The sequence below is a fragment of the Tursiops truncatus genome, chromosome 20, assembly GCF_011762595.2.
Source record: "Tursiops truncatus isolate mTurTru1 chromosome 20, mTurTru1.mat.Y, whole genome shotgun sequence".
In the NCBI taxonomy this organism is placed as follows: Eukaryota; Metazoa; Chordata; class Mammalia; order Artiodactyla; family Delphinidae; genus Tursiops; species Tursiops truncatus.
This window is the reverse complement of record NC_047053.1, coordinates 44,397,811-44,416,304: the sequence shown is the minus strand read 5'-3', so window position 1 is coordinate 44,416,304 and position 18,494 is coordinate 44,397,811. Positions and strand designations below refer to the sequence as shown.

The 18,494-nt window shown below is 38.7% G+C and overlaps 2 protein-coding genes across 6 annotated transcripts in view; one reads left to right on the top strand and one right to left on the bottom strand.

Moving 5' to 3' along the window:
* POLG2 (DNA polymerase gamma 2, accessory subunit) overlaps window positions 1-18,494 on the top strand; it is a 42,254-nt gene that overhangs the window by 3,770 nt on the left and 19,990 nt on the right. Inside the window, exons 2-9 of one of the 4 annotated variants that reach the window (XM_073797442.1) lie at window positions 1,278-1,404; window positions 1,518-1,623; window positions 2,492-2,665; window positions 3,540-3,680; window positions 5,906-5,986; window positions 8,207-8,307; window positions 10,206-10,323; window positions 13,680-13,770. In XM_073797442.1, the coding sequence (XP_073653543.1) occupies window positions 1,278-1,404; window positions 1,518-1,623; window positions 2,492-2,665; window positions 3,540-3,680; window positions 5,906-5,986; window positions 8,207-8,307; window positions 10,206-10,323; window positions 13,680-13,769 (938 nt within the window). In that variant the 3' untranslated portion in view covers window position 13,770. The other 3 variants (XM_019944401.3, XM_019944402.3, XM_019944405.3) reach the window with 3 other exon arrangements.
* The window catches only part of MILR1 (mast cell immunoglobulin like receptor 1), a 28,359-nt gene continuing 23,705 nt past the window's right edge, over window positions 13,841-18,494 (bottom strand). For both annotated transcript variants that reach the window (XM_073797445.1, XM_019944406.3), the window contains one exon: window positions 13,841-16,571. The gene's annotated coding sequence lies outside the window, so the exon portion shown is untranslated. The remainder of the gene's footprint in view (window positions 16,572-18,494) is intronic.

Here is an 18,494-nt window from a genome sequence, read left to right as displayed (position 1 = left end):
ATAAATGTAGAAGGAAAGGTAGGATAGAAAAATCACCTTTTTATGATTTTGTAATCCTCGGTATAATAATAATTCAAGCAGGGGTTCATCAACAGATTCTAAAATATCGGGTGTGGGACTTCCCAGGTGGTGCAGCGGTTAAGAATCCGCCTGCCAATGCAGGGGACACGGGTTCGAGCCCTGGTCCGGGAAGATCCCACATGCCACAGAGCGACTAAGCCCATGAGCCACAACTACTGAAGCCCGTGCGCCTACAGCCCATGCTCTGCAACAAGAGAAGCCACTGCAATGAGAAGCCCGCGCACCGCCACAAGAGCGACCCCCTCTCGCCACGACTAGAGAAAGCCCGCATGCAGCAACGAAGACCCAACGCAGCCAAAAATTAATTAATTAATTAAAAGAAAACGATTGCCCCTTTGTTAAAAAATAAATAAAATAAAATATTGGGTGGAAGATTGTTGGGGAGCAGGATAATGTTGGGGAAAGGATATTCACTACCTTAACTTGGTAATCAAATCTGGTTTCATTAAAAGTGGGATTATTTGATACTGTGTTACTCCTGTTAGGATGCAACAGCACATATACATCAACTATGTAGTATTTATTCCTGCTAAAAATGATTAACCCAAATTAAATAAGGAAAAATTCAAACAAATCTAATGTGAGATAATCTATGACTGGCCTGTTCTCAAATTAAAAATTGATATCATTAAAAGCAAAGTTAGAGAGGGAGAAGTCAGGGGAAATATTCTAGTTTCAGAGTGATTTAAGAGACCTAATAAAATGCAGTGAGTTAACCTTAATTAGGGAGAAAGAGAGCAGCAGTAAATGGCTTTTGGGGTGACAATTCGAGAAAATAGAATATTGACCATAAGTTAGGTGAAATTATGATATTATGATTAATTTAATGGTGTAATAGTGGTATACAGTGAATATTTTTAATTTTAGGAGGTACATGCTAAAATGTTTTGGGGTGAACAAGAAATAGAAAATAAATGTGGCAGAATGTTGACAATTGGTGAATCTAGGTTAAGGGTTTACAGATGTTTATTGTACTGTTCTTTCAACTTTCTTGTAGATTTGAAAATCTTCATACTAAAAAGTTGGGGGAAACTACCTAAAATTAAGTGGTAATCAATTAAGATCTGCCTTAGTAGCTCCATGCTACTGTACTTACTGCTGTGTTAGCATTATATTATTAATTTGTCTATAAATTGACCAAAATTATTTGGGTTTATAAAATAGGTTTATATAGTGATTGATTTATCTTTTGACAGGTGCCTTGGAGCATTATGTTAATTACCTGGATCTGCTAAACAAGAGGCTACCTTTTGGCCTTGCTCAGATTGGAGTGTGTTTTCATCCTGTTTCTGATACTAAGCAGACACCTGATGGTGTTAAAAGGTACACAAAAAAATGGAAATAACTTGACCTTGTATTTAAACAGTCACTTTCACTTTGGGATAGATTATATGATTTTCAAATAAGTGATTATCTGATATTTCTGATATCCAAAGAATCGGTGAAAAGACTGAAGCTTCACTGGTATGGTTTACTTCAGCAAGAACTGCAAGCCAGTGGCTTGATTTCTGGTTACGTCATCGACTCCTGTGGTGGAGAAAGGTACTACAATAATTACCCTTAATTTAATAATGATTAGGCAAATTGTCTTAGTGTGTCAGAGGTAATACTTCTCTACAATAAATGAAATTTATTTTGATGTAGCAATGTTATATTTATAAGAGACAGCTATAATAAATTAACAACTACATATAAAAACTCTTTGTAATAATTTTCATTGTTCCATAAAACAAAGTTACTTTAGTAAAGACGTCTGTTGATGTCTTGCTCAGAAACTTTTGTTGGTAAGACTTTACATTCTAGGTAAAGTTCAAATCCCTCACCTGGCATTCCTGATTGGTGTAGAGTTGGACCCTTGCCCACTCTTACAGCTTTAGCTTTTTTTTTTTAAAAAAAGATCTTTATTGGAGTATAATTGCTTCACAATACTGTGTTAGTTTTGCTTCCAACCTCCATGAACTCTCCATATTAGTCAAATGGTCCTGTAATTTACAGTCAAGTTTCAGTGTAAGCCTAAGAGAAAAGAGTTGAAGTAAGCATTTTTGTCATGCCATTGTCTTATTTCTCTAACTCTCAAAATCTCCAAACACCCATGTAAACTAAATGGAATGATCACAAATAAGGAAGGATGAGAACGGTGAGTATGTGATACTTTCTTCTTTATCCCACTTAGTTCATGGTTCCTTCCCTTCTTATTAATTGACCACAGAAATGCTAGATAGCATCAACAGTTTTTCTCTGTAATTCTTTCAGATTAAAAAACACTATTTGTAACAGTATATTCACTCATATTTAATTAAACTTAACAATTTTTTATTTGGGACTTGACCAGTTTCATTCAGTTGCTGGGGGCAACTTTACTTTTTAATATTTATTTTAATAAGTTAATAAGACAAACTTTCTTTTCCAGTTTGCTGTGAGTCCATCTAACTTCAGCAGCAGTGATTGTCAGGATGAAGCGGGCCGAAAAGGAAACAAACTTTACTACAATTTTCCGTGGGGAAAGGAGCCAATAGAAACCCTGTGGAATCTAGGAGATCATGAACTTTTACGCATGTATCCTGAAAATGTAGCTCAATTACATGTATGTTTTACCTTGCGCGCCTATGTATCCTTTACCCAGATTCTCTAACTGTGATCATTTCTGAACCATTTGAGAATAAGCTGTAGACATGGTGCCCCATGACGTCTTAATACTTCAGTATGCATTTCTCAAGTACAGGGACTCACCTGTATAACCACAATGCAATCATTATGATCAGGAAAGTAACAGTAATCTGCTATTATTCTCAAATCCACAGAACCCTTCAGATGTAACCAATTATTCTAATCTGCCCTTTATAGGTCCAGGATCCAATCTAGGATCCTGTATTTCATGTAGTTGTCATGTGTCCTTAGTTTCCTTCAAATAGTTCCTTTTATTTTTCCTTGTCTTTCATGACCTTGACAGTTTTGAAGAGTACAGACCGGTTACTTTGTAGAATGTCCCCTGGTTTGAGTTTCTTTCATGTTTCCTCATGATTTATGTATTTTTGCTAAGAATGCCACAGAAATGGTGCTACCCTCTTCTCAGTGCATCATATTGGCTTGTTACTGGTGATGTTAACTTTTATCGCTTGGTTAAGATGATGCTTCCAGGTTTCTCCAGTGTAAAGTTGATAAGTATTTTGTACTTATTAATTGATGAGTAATTAATAAGCCTTTTGTGGGCAGATACTTTGACTATGTAAATAACCTGTTTCTCACCAGATTCTGGCCTACTGGTTGCAACATCCATTGATAATTCTTGCCCAAATTGATTATTACTATGAGGGTTGCCAAATGGTAATTTTAAAAATTTCATCAGTCTATCTAGACTTACTGATCAATTTGTATTCTGATTCTGTAAGTGAAAAATGTAATTTTAAGAGGTAGTTCTGCTAAATGATGCTTTATTTTTGTTCTCCTTTTCTGTGAAGGGCAGAGATGGACGGAAAAATGTGGTTCCTTCTGTTTTATCCATAAATGGAGATCTAGACCGAGGCATGCTGGCATATCTCTACGATTCTTTCCAGCTAACAGAGAACTCCTTTACAAGAAAGAAAGATCTTCATAGAAAGGTGCTTTGATATTTCAGAGATAGACTTGGGAAATTAAAAATATAAATTTCTCTCCCTTTTTTTATGTTAGTGTACTTGGTTTCTAATATAAACTCTGAATAATCATTTTTTTAGTGCAAGTTATTTATTTTTCAGGTTTTTTTAGAATCTGCCCACAGGAATAATAAGCAGGTTCTCACAGAATAGAAGAAGGAATCCCTCTTGGGTAATCCCAAAGGCGTTTCTGTTTGAACTTGGGCAGCTGGACAGCTGTCTCTGATTCTTAGCCCCTGAGCCTTTTCACTTATGGCTTCTGCTTGTATCAGAAGCTGAGTGTTAAGTAGGAGTAAGTAAAACAGGCCAGCAAGACTTGTGGTATTAACCTCTCTGCTTCTGGTCTGACCCCAAGTGGCTGATCACTGGATCACAGGAACTAGACATGGGTCTGGGTCAAGGGAAAGGCTTATTTTAGGATGTGCAATTTGAGCATTTTTATGGGCTGAAAATCAAGAGAGAGGAGGGGTTGAAGAAATAGGAGAGAAATGAAGTACCTAATGGAGCAAGATTTTAGAAGAAACAGGAAGGACCAAGACAGAATCAAGAACACAAGTTGGGGGGTTTTGTCTTGAAAAGGGAGTTATTTTTTGAAACAGCAGGGTGGAAAGAAACAATTGTATAGATATAAATAGGCTACTAGAGCTGGTTAGCCCTTGAAGGAAGTTTTACTCATATCCTCTATTTTCTTGGGGAATTAGGAAGCAAGATTATTAGCTTAAAATGTGGAGGAGTAGGGGTTTAAGTGGCAAGAGTTTAGAATACTCATATTTCCCTTGAATGGGAAAGGGAGCTTCCCCAAAATCAAAAGTTTTCACGTGTTGAGTGCTCAACTGGGATTAGACACCATGAGTTTGTAGCACCACTCTGCCTAGTTAGTGATTTATTATGCAGTGCTTGTTTAGCCTGATGTGGCCATTTATAGAATTGTTTGGGATTTATAGGGTGTGTGTAGCAGACAAACAAGGGGGATCCTTTCTTTTCTTTCTCTTACATACTGCACATCCAAACCATCAGCAAAACCTCTTTGATTCTGTCTTCAAAATATATCCTGAATCTGACGGTTTCTTAGCACCTCCCCTGTTCGCAGTCTGATCTAAGCCACCATCATCCCCACCTCCCTGCACTGAGTGGCCCTTTTAAAAGGTACGCGTTACTTTGTTCCTCTGCTCTAAACACTCCAATAAGCTCCTCCTCTCACTCAGAGGAAAAGCCAAAGCCCCTAAAATGTTTTACAAAGCATTATCCCTTTTGACCTTCAACTCCTCTCCACCTTACTCAGTCTGCTCCAGCAGCACAGACCTATTGTTGTTTCTAGAACATGCCCAGTGTGTGCTCCCAGCTCAAGAGCCTTGTCATTAATGCTCCCCTCTGTCTGAGTGCTCTTCCTCCAAGTCCACGTCTCGTCCCTCCATCCCCTTTCAAGTCTGCTCACATGTCACCTCAGAAAGGAGACTTTCTCTTACCCCCTTATTTATTTATTTATTTTTAATGGTCCCATTGTAGTTTTTTTTTTTTTTTTTGGCTGCACCGTGCGGCATGTGGGATCTCAGTGCCCTCACCAGAGACCTCGCCCCCTGCAGTGGAAGCGTGGAGTCCTAACCACTGGACCGCCAGGGAATTCCCTCTTACCACCTTATTTAAAATAGCAAACAACCCTCCACCAGCCCACCCCTTGCCAGCACTTCCTATCTTCTTTTTTTTTCAATGCTTAACCACCTTCAAATATATTATTTACTTATCTATTTTGTTATCTGCTTCTCTGCATTATGAGGGACAGGATTTTTGTCCCCACCACCTAGAATTATTTCTCGTACCAAGTAGCCATTCACATGTTTGTTGAATGGCTGAATGAATACATAGAGTGATGGGTTTTGGCAAGAGAAAGTCCAAGTGATAAGCCACATGGCTCAGGCTGGGTAGGGAAGGCAGTGATGCCAGAAAGGGGCATTTCAACTGAGAGAAAATGGATTTGTCAGAAAATGGGAGAATATCAAGTGAACTTATTTCTGTAGAATGCCTGAATGGAGAAATCTATGAGCAGCTGAATAAAGATGGTTGATACATCATTGTGTGATATTTTTTATGACCTCAGCTAGCTTCCATTTTCACACAGAAAATTTTAACTGCTTAAACAGCTTCATGTTAATTAGTGCTTGTCCTTTTTACCCCTTCTCTTTAAATTGTTTTAGGTGCTTAAACTTCACCCTTGTTTAGCCCCTATTAAGGTTGCTTTGGATGTGGGAAGAGGCCCAACAGTGGAACTAAGACAGGTGGGTTAAATAAGTTTTAATGTCATGATTTCAATTATAACTGTTATTCCAAGTAAATGAGTAGTTTGCCATCTAAAGTTTTATTTTGATTCATTTTTTAAAAAATTCTAATTAAATAATGAACTGTGAACATATTTTAATTAAATAATGAAATTTTTATTCAATGAAAAAATCCATTTTTAATGAATTTTTAAATTTTTAATTAAATCATTCATTAATGAATTTTAATTAAATAATAATAAATACTACAGTTAATTACAGATAATTTGAAGTATATTATATTAAAGAAGCTGAATACAGTTCAGTGGGCCTTGCTGTTAATGTCATGCCCAGTCATAGTTGCATTTTTTTAAATGAGTATGCATAATTTTGGCAATCAAAATATTTGTACAGACGTCTAGTGAATTATTTCTTACCCTCTTCCCTTTTTAACTTAACACTTTTGATACTTTTTGGTATAAGCACAAGTTCTAGATCTGTAATCTTATTTTTCTAATCTATCTGGTCAAATTAAATACTGTTAAGAAAAACCAGGACCACTTCAGCAGTCATTTCTGTTTGGGTATCTCAGACCCATCCAGGGACCTGAGTGAGGATACTAGAAAGATTGACCTGGCTTTCCCGGGCTCCTGTGCAGGGGTCTGGGGAGGTGGGGATAATGAGCTCAGGGAAAGGGAAGAGAATGGCTTAATTTCCACATTTCTCCCAGGATTGCAGGAGGCTCCACAACACCCTGGTAGGTACCAAGTTCCTAGGGATTTTTTTGCTTGAAGGACAAAGAACTCTGCTTCGTAGATTTTCATCATTACCATTGCAGGCCTTTTGTTTTGTTTTGTTTTTGTTTGTAAGCATATTAGTAGTATTTTGTGCCTTGGGTGTTTTACCAAAAGAGTAGTGTCTTATTCTGTTTTTAACACTTTTCCCCTCAGCAGTATGACAAAGAGAATCCTTACGTATGTAACTTTCTGGGCTATGAAACAGGTTTTGTGGGTTATTTCCCCATGTCTTCACCTGCGCTTTATCATGCTTAGAACTTTTTCTCTCCTTTTCTACCTTCTGTTAGAGCACATTTTCTGCTGGCAACCAAAACTAAACTTACTAAACTCATATTTATTTTTCCCTGATAATTTCTTAGATTTATTAATATCTGTATTCTCATCTATCCCCAAAATATCCTGTACCTTAACACCCATTTACTTCGCTGTGGTCTTTCCCTGGGAACTTGTTAGAAATGCAAATTCTTGCCAGACCTGCTGAATCAGAAACTCTGGGGGGCGAGGCTGAGCCATCTGTGTTTTGCAAGCCCTCCAGGTGATTCTGGTGTTTAAGTTTGAGAAACAGTGCTCTAGCTCAGGCACACACCCCTACCCCATCCCACCATCCTCCCCCTCTCCCTCCCCATGGGGACATTTGGTAATATCTGGGGACATTTTGGGGGACATTTTTGGTTGTCAGAAGGTGGGGAAGGGTGGTCCGGACATCTAATGGAGACCAGGGATGCTGCTAAACATCCTATATCAGCAGTGCCAATGAGAGAAATTCTGCTTTAGAATTTTAGTTCTAGATTGTTAAGGGAGTTTTAAATTTTTCTTTTTCTTGCTTCACCATTTTTAAGAAAACAGTAAAGTGTACTATGTCATTTACTCATCATTACTTCTGTATTTCCAATCAGGCTTTTGTCTCCAGCGTTCCACTGAAACTAATCAATCATTCTTTTCTTCTTGAAACATTTTCTTTAGTTGGCTTCAGGAACACCACTCTCTGGGTTTTCTTCATACTTTTCTGGCTCCTTCTCCTTAGTTTCCTTTAATGGCTCTTCCTTCTCTTCCTTACATCGTATTATAACCCTTAGGCTCAGTTCTCAAGTCTCAGATAAGTTTAGAGTTAACTTAGCCCTTTGGACTGTTTTTTTCTGATAGAATCTGTTTTGCTTTTGTTTATTTGTGTTATGAATGATGATAATAAAAATTCTTATATTTGGTATAAAAATTTCAGATTTGCATTTAGTATTCAGCTTTGCAGTGTTTAAGTTCTTCAGAAAAAGTATACAATTTATAAGTATACAATATATAAAATTATCAACAATATTATCATGTAATTAAAGGGATTTATGCCCACTTTAAAGAGTGAAAAAGATGATTGGTGGTTTCATAAAAATAGGGTAATAACTCTAGCTACTTTTCTTTCTTTCATATTCAGAGTTTTTGTATTTTTCCCCAGGTTTGTCAAGGGCTATTTAATGAATTATTAGAAAATGGAATATCTGTGTGGCCTGGTTATTTGGAAACTGTGCCATCCTCATTGGAACAACTTTATTCAAAGTAAGAATGTTGTTTTTTCTTGCTTAAAAAATGTATTCAGAGTTTTTGATTATACGATGTTTCTTTATAACAGATTTCTTCTAAATATCTATATATACTATAATTCAAAATTATTCCTAACTTTCCTATTTACAGAACCACATACCCTTAGTTAATTGGTACAGCAGGAAACAATACTCATCAGGTATATATAAGTGCAAACTATGTGAAACTTCAAGACTTAATACCATGAAGTATGTGTACCTGAGTTTATCAGTTTATCAGGGATGGAATTATTTATATTAGACACATTTGTTGAATCAGGACTGGGGGAACATGAGTGGAGTGCCTTTTCCTTGCTGGCCTTGTTCATTCTCAGGCTGAGTGGAAGGTAATTCTATTCCAGAGAACAGAGAACTAGTTTTCTCGGTGATCTGCACCTCTGTTTACCTGATTGCTCAAGACTGAAACCTGGATATTGTCCTTCACTCCTCCCTCTTCCTTACTGTTAGAGTCTAGTCCATCACTAACTCTTGTCTTCCTCCTAAATGTATCTCACATCCACATCTCCCCATTAAGATCACCAGTATCTCTTGACTGGATTATTGAAATAATCTCCTAACTGATCTCCTGTCTCTAGTCTTACCCCCTGCTATTTTCATTAACTTCTGTTTTTTAATAAAATAATTCATTTTTCCCTACTTTGGGTTTATTTTGTTATTTTTTTAGCTTTTTGTGTTGAATACATATCTTTTAGGTGAAAAGTTGTGAAGCTTCGTGTTTTGCTCCTCAGTTCTGTAGTAACTTGTTAAAATATACCTTTCAGATGATGTCAGAAGAAAAATAAGTTTCTATAGATAAAGCAACTGATGGCTTTATCATATATAAAATGAAGGGGTGGTACTTGAACTTTCCAGTGTTCTCAGTTTCTAAAATCTTACCCTTTGAGTCATGTGGACAATATCAAGTTAACAATTGTTCTTTACATGGTAAAGGCTTTATGTCCCAGGATAGTTTTTTTCCTTTGTCCCAGAATACTTTTCTCCAGATATTTATTAAGTACCCACTATATTTTTTGTTCTTTGATACAGCAATAAACAACACAGAAAAGTTTCCTGTTCTTAATGACACTTATTCTAGTGGGATAGAATAGACAACAGGCAAGTAGATAAATAAGATAATTTCTGGTGGAATCCTAAAAGAAAAGAAACAATCAGATAGTATGACTGGGTAAACAGAAGGAAGGCCAGTGTGGAACATATTCAGTTATTGCTAAACTAGAAACTGTAAGTTAGTGTACTAAGGTATATATTTAGCATGCTTTTTGGTATAATTTGTTGTACACTAGATCTTAATATTATAGTAGTATTATAAGAGAGTTTTGTCTAAAATTATTTTCTCGGATTGTATCCAAATACCAAAAGGCTGAGGTTATTCTGAGGTTCATCCAGATCACACCAAATGGTGTGTTGAGGTACCAGTGTTTATTTCTTATATTTTCTTTTCTTTTATGACTTCCTAGCTATTACAATAAGTCAGAAACTTCCTGAAAATTTTACTTTGAAAATGATTCAGAAACTTGAAAAAAGTATTTTTGGGTTCAGTTCTCAAGCCCTGCCTTTGAGTTTTGTGACTCTTTTTTTCCTTTCTTTCTTTCTTAATTTTTTTATAGAAATTTAGTTGTTGTATACAGGAACTTTAGTTGCAGCATGTGGGATCTAGCTCCCTGACCAGAGATCGAACCTGGGCCCCCTGCATTGGGAGCTTGGAGCCTTAGCCACTGGACTACCAGGGAAGTCCCTGAGTTTTGTGACTCTTGAAGGTGGCATTGGCTCCTGAGTAATTAAAGCTGGTAATGTGGTGAATTTACAGTCTATATTTGTGCTCACATGTTTTGGTTAACTACCTTTTTTTCTTAGATATGATGAAATGAGTATCCTCTTCACAGTGTTGATTACTGAAGCTACTTTGGAGAATGGATTAATACATCTGAGAAGTAGAGACACCACAATGAAGGAAACGATGCATATATCCAAAGTAAAAGACTTTTTAACTAAATATATATCATCAGCTAAGAATGTATAGATTCTAATATTTGTGTAATAAATATTCTCCTTTCCTAATTTGGTTGTCTTATTTAACTGAGATTATTATTAGTGGTTTCTTTGGTGCTTTTTTTGATTCAGTTTTTATTATATTTCTTGATGTATTTCATGGTATCAGGAATATGTTCAGCTATAAGAAACAAAAGGACTGCTATACTGGCTTAAGCAAATTGGAGTTTGTTTCTTTCATAACAAGAAATCGAGGGGGTAGACTGTCCAGAGCTGGTGTAATTGTTTCCTCTATAGTAGTTAGGGAGCAAGGCGCTTGGCTGTCTTTCCACCATCTTTAGTATATTGGCTTTTATCTTTATACTTGTTTCTTCTTGGTCACAAGATGGCGGATGTATTTCTAGCCTTCTCAGCCACATTCGAGTTAGGAAGAAAGTCAAAGAGATAAGAGCTAGCCAGCCAAGGCTCTTCTGTTTTTAATTAGGAAAGTAAAAGCTTTCCCAAACATCCCGGTCAGAAGACTTATTTACATTTTATTCTATTTATCAGAACTGAATCACATGGTCATTACTAGGCCAGTCATTGTCCAAGGGAATGAGAATATCGTGATTAATTTGGATCAAACACAATTTATCCCTTGGGGCAGTACTGTCTTGTCTTCTCTGAAATGGGTTTTGTTATCAGGAAAGAAGGGTCTTTATATACACTGTCAAATATCAAAGATTAACCTAAAACTAAAATTTTAATAATGAGAACATTTATTGACTTTTGCAAAGCAAGCTAAAATAAATGTTAAATGGCATAATCTAATATTAGTGTATTTCATGTCTGATTCTAATAGATATGTTTATAAGAAATCTTTAAACTTTTGTGTGCTGATTATGTTTGTGTTAACTATGTTGTCATTACCAACCTGACAAAAATTCTGATACTTTGTGTAAAATGTCTTAAAAGCTTGGCTGGCTTATCTGAGTTGACTTTACTTAGTAGGTCTTTATTTTTTGGTTCTTATTTTTTGCTCTTGGGGAGAATTTCAAACACAAACATACACAGAATAGTATAATTAACCCCATGTACCTATCACCCAGCACCGACAACCATCAACCCTTGACCAGTCTTGCCTCATCCACCCCACATCGCCCTTCTACGTTATTTCGAAGCAGATCGCAGCTATCGGTTCATTTGTAAATATTTTAGTTCAGGATCTTTTGTTAAGTTAACCATTCTCACGCCTGAAAAAAATGAACAGTAGATGATAATAGGAATTATTGAGAATTTCCTTGGGTGTGATAATGATATTATGGCTTTATTTTTCTTTTTAAAAAGTCATTGTCTGATAGAGACACATACTTAAATATTTTTGAGTAAAAATATATGATATCTGAGACTTGTTTTAAAATTTAGTTTTAAAAAGTGGTAGGGGCTTCCCTGGTGGCGCAGTGGTTGAGAGTCTGCCTGCCGACGCAGGGGACACGGGTTCGTGCCCCGGTCCGGGAAGATCCCGCATGCCGCGGAGCGGCTGGGCCTGTGAGCCATGGCCGCTGAGCCTGCGCGTCCGGAGCCTGTGCTCCGCAACGGGAGAGGCCACAACAGTGAGAGGCCCACGTAACGCAAAAAAAAAAAAAAAAAAAAGTGGTAGAATATGGAGGGAAAATAGGGATAGTGCTGAGTTGTTGAATTTGAGTGATGGGTACATGGGAGTTCATGTACTGCTTCTTTTTGTGTATGTTTGAAGATTTTAATAATAAAAAGTTTTTAAAAACCAATTCTTTAATATCATATCCACTTAGTTTCCAGTTGTCTCATTGTTGGATCAGGATCCAAATAAGACCCATTTATTAAAGTTGGTTGTAGGTCTTTTAGTCTCTCTTATCCTTATACAATAGATTTGAGTTCTCTCTCACCTGCTCACACTCTTTTTTTTTTTTTTTCCCCCCCAAGACATTTGAGTTGTTTGTTATGGTGTTTTCTACTGTTTGGATTTTGCTTATTGAATCCCCTTGGTGTAGTTTAACCTATTCCTCTCTATATATTTCCTATAGATTGGGAATTGAATCCAGAGGCTTGATCAGCTTCAAGTTCAGTTTGGCGGGGGGGGGGCAAGATTATTTTATAGGCTGTATTCTCCCATCAGGGAGCAGTGACTGTCTGGCTGTTTCTCTTGGAGGAATGCTAGCAATCATTGACCAGTGCCTAGATCAGTCAGTTCATTAGAGGTGGCAAAATGGTGATATTCTGATTCCATCTTCCTTCTTTATTTATTAGCTAGAATACTTATATAAAAGAAAATATCTCATCTGCTGTTTGCTTAGAGCTATGGGAAAGGTGGGAGAAATGCTAGATTTGTCCTCTTTAAAGTTACTCTTTTTCATGCACAAATTGTTCTGTCTTTGGCCAGTAGGAGCCTCTTCATGTTGGCCTCAAGTCCTTTTGGCACAACTTTAGTAGTCTTTGATAGCTTCCTTGGTATCTAATATGTAATATAGAGATTGTATAGTTTAGAGTTTCTCCAAGTAGCCCTGGTTCATTTTACTGGAAAACTGTTTGGAGACTATACTCTGGGTGCCATCACGAACTCACCAATAATTGCAATTCAAATTCAGGACTGGTATATGTGTGTGTGGATTAGCTTTATTGAGATATGATTTACATACAGTAAATTTACCTATTTTAAATGTACAGATTATGAGTTCTGACAAATGTGTAACCACTACCACAATGATAATATAGAACATTTCCATCACCCCCCAAAAGTCCCCTCATGCCCCTTTAGGACTTAAGAGTTTTTACTTTAACCTCTTCTATCACACATCTGTATCTCCTCCCACATCAAGAACCCTGGGGCTTCCCTGGTGGCGCAGTGGTTGAGAGTCCGCCTGCTGATGCAGGGGACGCGGGTTTGTGCCCCAGTCAGGGAAGATCCCACATGCCGCGAAGTGGCTGGGCCTGTGAGCCATGGCCGCTGGGCCTGCGTGTCCAGAGCCTGTGCTCCGCAACGGGAGAGGCCACACCAGTGAGAGACCCGCGTACCGCAAAAAAAAAAAAAAAAAAAAAAAAAGAATCCCAATTCTCAAGAATACTGAGGGTGATAAAATTAGAATGCCATGACACACAACTGCTCATTTGCTTTATCTCACCTTAACCACAGAACTCTCAGTACTGCAATGCCTGTATTCCCACCATATGTCTACTTAAAAGTTTAAATTTCATTTTTGCAGTTTGGGGTCCAATATTTAGTTTTAATATAACTGAGAATAAAATGTTTTTAAAAATTATTTTTCTGAAGAAAATCTCAGTCCTGCCCACAGGTACCTTTATTTAGGTACTTTGTCTTCTTAGGGGCCTCAGCCTCACAGGAAGATTGTGTTCCTGGTCTCAGATCAGCTGACTGCACTAACTGGCAACATGGAATGTCTATACTGCAGTTGAGGTAAGTAATATTTATGGAGGATTATCCAGATCAGAAGTGTCTGACTGAAGTTACACATCAGAATCTCCTGTGGAGCTTTTAAAAATAAATATATTTGAGCCCTATCCCAGACAGACTTACTATTTCTCTTAACAGTGGGGCCCTCATAAGTATATTTTAAAATACTTACGGGTGGTTTCTGATGTTCACTCCTGTAGTAACCACTGTTAAATTTATCAGAGAGCTGCATACCTGGATGGTATTATTTTGACAAAACTTCCCTGCAGCCCAATTGCATTTAATAAATTTTGTTTTATCAAATACTCTTCTTAGGTATTACACCACACCAATATGTACTGAAAGATGTTATGAGAAATAGTTCTATAAAACTCATTCTTCATTTAGCCATAAGAATGTTCTTGAGGGCATTTGTTTGCTATGTACACCACGTCTTCCTGTGAGGAAGCATGGGAGAAATTTCTCTCAGATTTAAATGCCAGGGGTAGTTGTGCTTCTCCTAAAGACTGGCCTGTTATTATATGTGTTGTATATCTCTTCATTTTGTTTATTCACAAAGGCTTTTTGAGCATCCAAGTACCAGGAACTCTAGGTGCTGGGGATGTAGTGGTGAACAAAACAGACAAGGCCCTTCTAGGGGTGGGGAGGCGGGGACAGACAATAAGCAAGTAGGTGCATGGGCAGTTTCAGGTAATTTCAGGTGTTGTAAAATAGGGCAGGATGGCGTGCTAGATCATGCCTGGGGTAGTGTGCTTTACATAGGCGATCAGGGGAGCCTCTGAGGACTGGCCTTCCAGCTGAGACTGAATGATGTGAAGGAGCCAGCTGTGTGAACATCTGGGGCAGCACATTCTAGGCAGAAGGGAGTAGCAAGTGCTAGGGCCCTTAGGAGGAAAATGGTGTAGAGTGAGCAAGGAACATAAAGCAGGCCAGAACAGAGGGGAGAAGGGGAGAAGGTGAGGTCAGAGAGGTGGTCAGGGCCCATGTTGCTTAGAGCCATGGGGGCCACAGCAAGGAATCTGGAAGCCACTAGGGCAGGAGGGGGCACAGTTTGAGCAGAGAAGGGACATACTGTTATTTTGAAAAGATCACTGGAGAGTGGAATGTTAGAGGAGCTCTGACAATGCCCAGGTGATGGTGGCCAGGACAAGAGAGGTAGCAATGCCCTTCCTGGACCTGGGAAGAGGAGCCCCTGCCCTTTAGAGGGTCCTGCTCTGGCCCTTCTCCAGCTGTGCCTTCCCCTGCATTATGTCTGAGGGGCCAAGGAGATGTGCTTGAAGGTCATTGTAATCCTTAGGTGTCTAATTGTCCTAACCTATAAGTTTATGTACTACCCGAAATCTCAGTTACTGTCTCTGGTTGTGTGTAATAAAGGTCAAAGACAAGGCACTAGCCCATGTCCCTCCAGGGCAGTAAGGGAGAAAGAAGGAGCTTCAGACATCACTGAACCACTGTTGATCACTCCTCTGGTTAAGTCTCCCCTTTACATCCTTCAGGAGAAGCAGCACTGAGAGAAGGCAGTCTCCTTAGGTTGTAATCTCCCAGCTCTGGGAGCAGAAGGGGCAGAAGGGACAAATGCTTGAGGGCAGCTGGTCAGAGCACACCTGTTTGCAGCTCTTCATCCCATCAAGGTTTTTGTGCTGCCCTGGTGTCACCTTGCAGATACTGCCTTTTCCTGGTTTCCTATTGGATTTTTGGCTTTTTTCTTAATTTGTGAGAACTCATTATATATTGTAGAACTTCATACTTTGTGAAAGACATGGATTCAAAATACCCCCCCATTCTTTTGACTTAGTTTAAGATTTTTAAATGTAATTTTTAAATGTTTCATCTAACTAAATTTAACAATCATTTATGTCTTCTGGATTGTGAGTCATACCTAGAAAAGCCTTTCCCTCTTAAAGATTATTATAAAATTCCTCCTGTTTTCTTTTAGCACTTCTGTGGCTTCATTTTTAGGTATTTTAATATTTGAGCTAGCTGAATTAATTTTATTGCAAAGAATGAAGTGGAGTTCTAACTTGTTAAATATGTTCTCAAGTTTTTAAAGTGTATTGAATATTGCATCTTTTCCCCATTGACTTAAAATGCCATATTTTTCATATGCTAAACTCCTGTATGTATTTAGATCTATATCTGGACTTTCTGTCCTGTTACATTTACATATTTCTACTTCTCCAGCCATATACCCATACCACACTTTCAAAATCATGGTAACTTTATAATGTTTTCAGACCTCATAGACCTCTCTCTCTCACTCTGTGCCTCCCCCTGACACACACACACACACACACACACACACACACACACACACACACACATTTACTCATATGCTTCTTGAATCCTACACCCTTCCTCTGTATTCAGTTTCCTTCTTCATCGAGTACACTGTGTAGTTCTTTCAGTGTGAATGTGATTGGGAAACCTCCTTCTCAGTCTTTGTCTTAAAATGTCTTTATTTCCCCCTCAGTCTTGATTGATATTTTGGCTAGTGTGGTAGCTATTTTGATTGGTTCTCTTAAGCCACATCATAACCCTTCTTCTATTTGGTGGGGTCTGAAACCTGAAAAATTACAGTTCCTTTGCTGCCAGGGCATGGCTGTGAATATCTTCTACCAATTAGATGCATGTACATGGGACCTGGAAAGTAGAAGGGAGGTGATGGTTTCCACTGAAAAGCAACTGTCTCCAGTGGCATAACTCCACACTCCATTGGGCTCCAGTTTCTGGGTGAGGCAGTTGTGGCAGAGGCAACAGCGGTAACAGCAGCAGTAGTTTTCTGATCTCCAGATTGTAAGAAAAACCTACAGATAAATTGTTAAAATCAAAAAGAGAATTTAGCAAGGTTGCTGGATATAAAGTCAACCAAAAAAAGTGATTGTGTTTCTATATATCCACAACATGAAATAAAAATACAATTTACCGGCCTTTCTCACCTTCTGAGATGGCCCACACTGTCTGTGGAGTGTGTCTCCCAAGGCCACTCTCGCCTTCTGAGATGGCCCGCACTCTGTCTGTGGAGTGTGTTTCTCTATAAATAAGTCTACTTTTTACCTATCACTTTGTCTCTCACTAAATTCTTTCTGTGATGAGACATCAAGAACCTGAGCTTCATTAAGTCCTGAAACCAGGTGCTGACCCTTTATTCCCAACTTATAGCTAGACCAACTCCCGCTCATCGTCAGCACCACTGGGATGTCTTCTGTGCCATTTCTTTGCGAGAACTTTTTGGGCACTAACACCTGGTTGAGAGAATACCTTGGAATGGATAGCATCTAAAATCATACGGAAACCCCCACCAGGTGGGAGAAGTTAACTCTATGCTGCCCACAAGCACGTAGACCCCAGACTGGTTTGAACCAGAAGGCTGATGATGCTAACTAACTCCCACTTACCTCCCCATCAACCAATTAGAAGCATGTCCACCACCTGATCATGCCCTCCTCTTTGAACCATTACTGTAAAACTCTTCACTTCCCCCTCCAGGTTGGGACACACAGGTTTGAGGGCATGAGCCTGCTGTGGCCCCCTTTGCCTGGCAAAGCAATAAAGCTATTCTTTTCTACTTCACCCAAAAAAACAAAAACAAACAACAACAACAAAAACCAATTTACCATAGCATCAGAATATCAAGTACTTAGGACTAAATCTAACAAAAGATGTGCAAGCTGTTTATGCAGAAAATGATGAAATGCTATTGAGAGAATTGAAGAAGACATAAACAAATGGTGAGATATTTGTAGTTTGGAGAACTCAATACTGTAAAAATGTTAATTCTCCCCAAATTGATCTACAAATTCAATGCAATATCAATCAATCCCTATTATGTGCATTTTTTCTTTAAGAAAATGATAAGCTGAGTCTAAAATTTATACAGAATGCAAAAGGTCAAGAATAGCTAAGACATTCTTAAAAAGAACAAGGTGGGAAAATTGTTCTTGCAGTTATCAAGATGCATTTGAAAGCTGAGTATGACATTGATATGGAGAGATAAGCAGAGCAGTGAAACAGAATCTAGAGTGCAGAAAGAAACCCACATGTATATGGGCATTTGATTTGTGACAAAGGTGACAGTGCAGTTTAGTGGGGAAAGGACAGTCTTTTCAGTTGACAGTGCTGGAACAACGGGGTATGTCCATGCGGGGGAGTGGAAACAAGTATGATGGCAATTTCACATCACAGAAACAATTCCAGGCGGATATAAACTGAAATATGAAAGTAAACTAAAAGAGCCTTTAGTAGATAGTAGTATACGGTAATGGTTGTATGACCTCAAGTTGAAAAAATATTCATCTGGGCACACATCCACAAAAAAACACTAACCATAAAGGACATGGCTGGACTTCCCCGGCGGCACAGTGGTTAAGAATCCACCTGCCGGGCTTCCCTGGTGGCGCAGTGGTTGAGAGTTCGCCTGCCGATGCAGGGGACACGGGTTCGTGCCCCGGTTCGGGAAGATCCCACATGCCGTGGAGCGGCTGGGCCCGTGGGCCATGGCCGCTGAGCCTGTGCGTCTGGAGCCTGTGCTCCGCAACAGGAGAGGCCACAACAGTGAGAGGCCCGCGTACCGCAAAAAAAAAAAAAAAAAAAAAAAAGAAACCACCTGCCAATGCAGGGGACACAGGTTCGAGCCCTGGTCCGGGAAGATCCCACATGCTGCGGAGCAACTAAGGCCATGCCCCACAACTACTGAGCCTGCGCTCTAGAGCCTGCAAGCCACAACTACT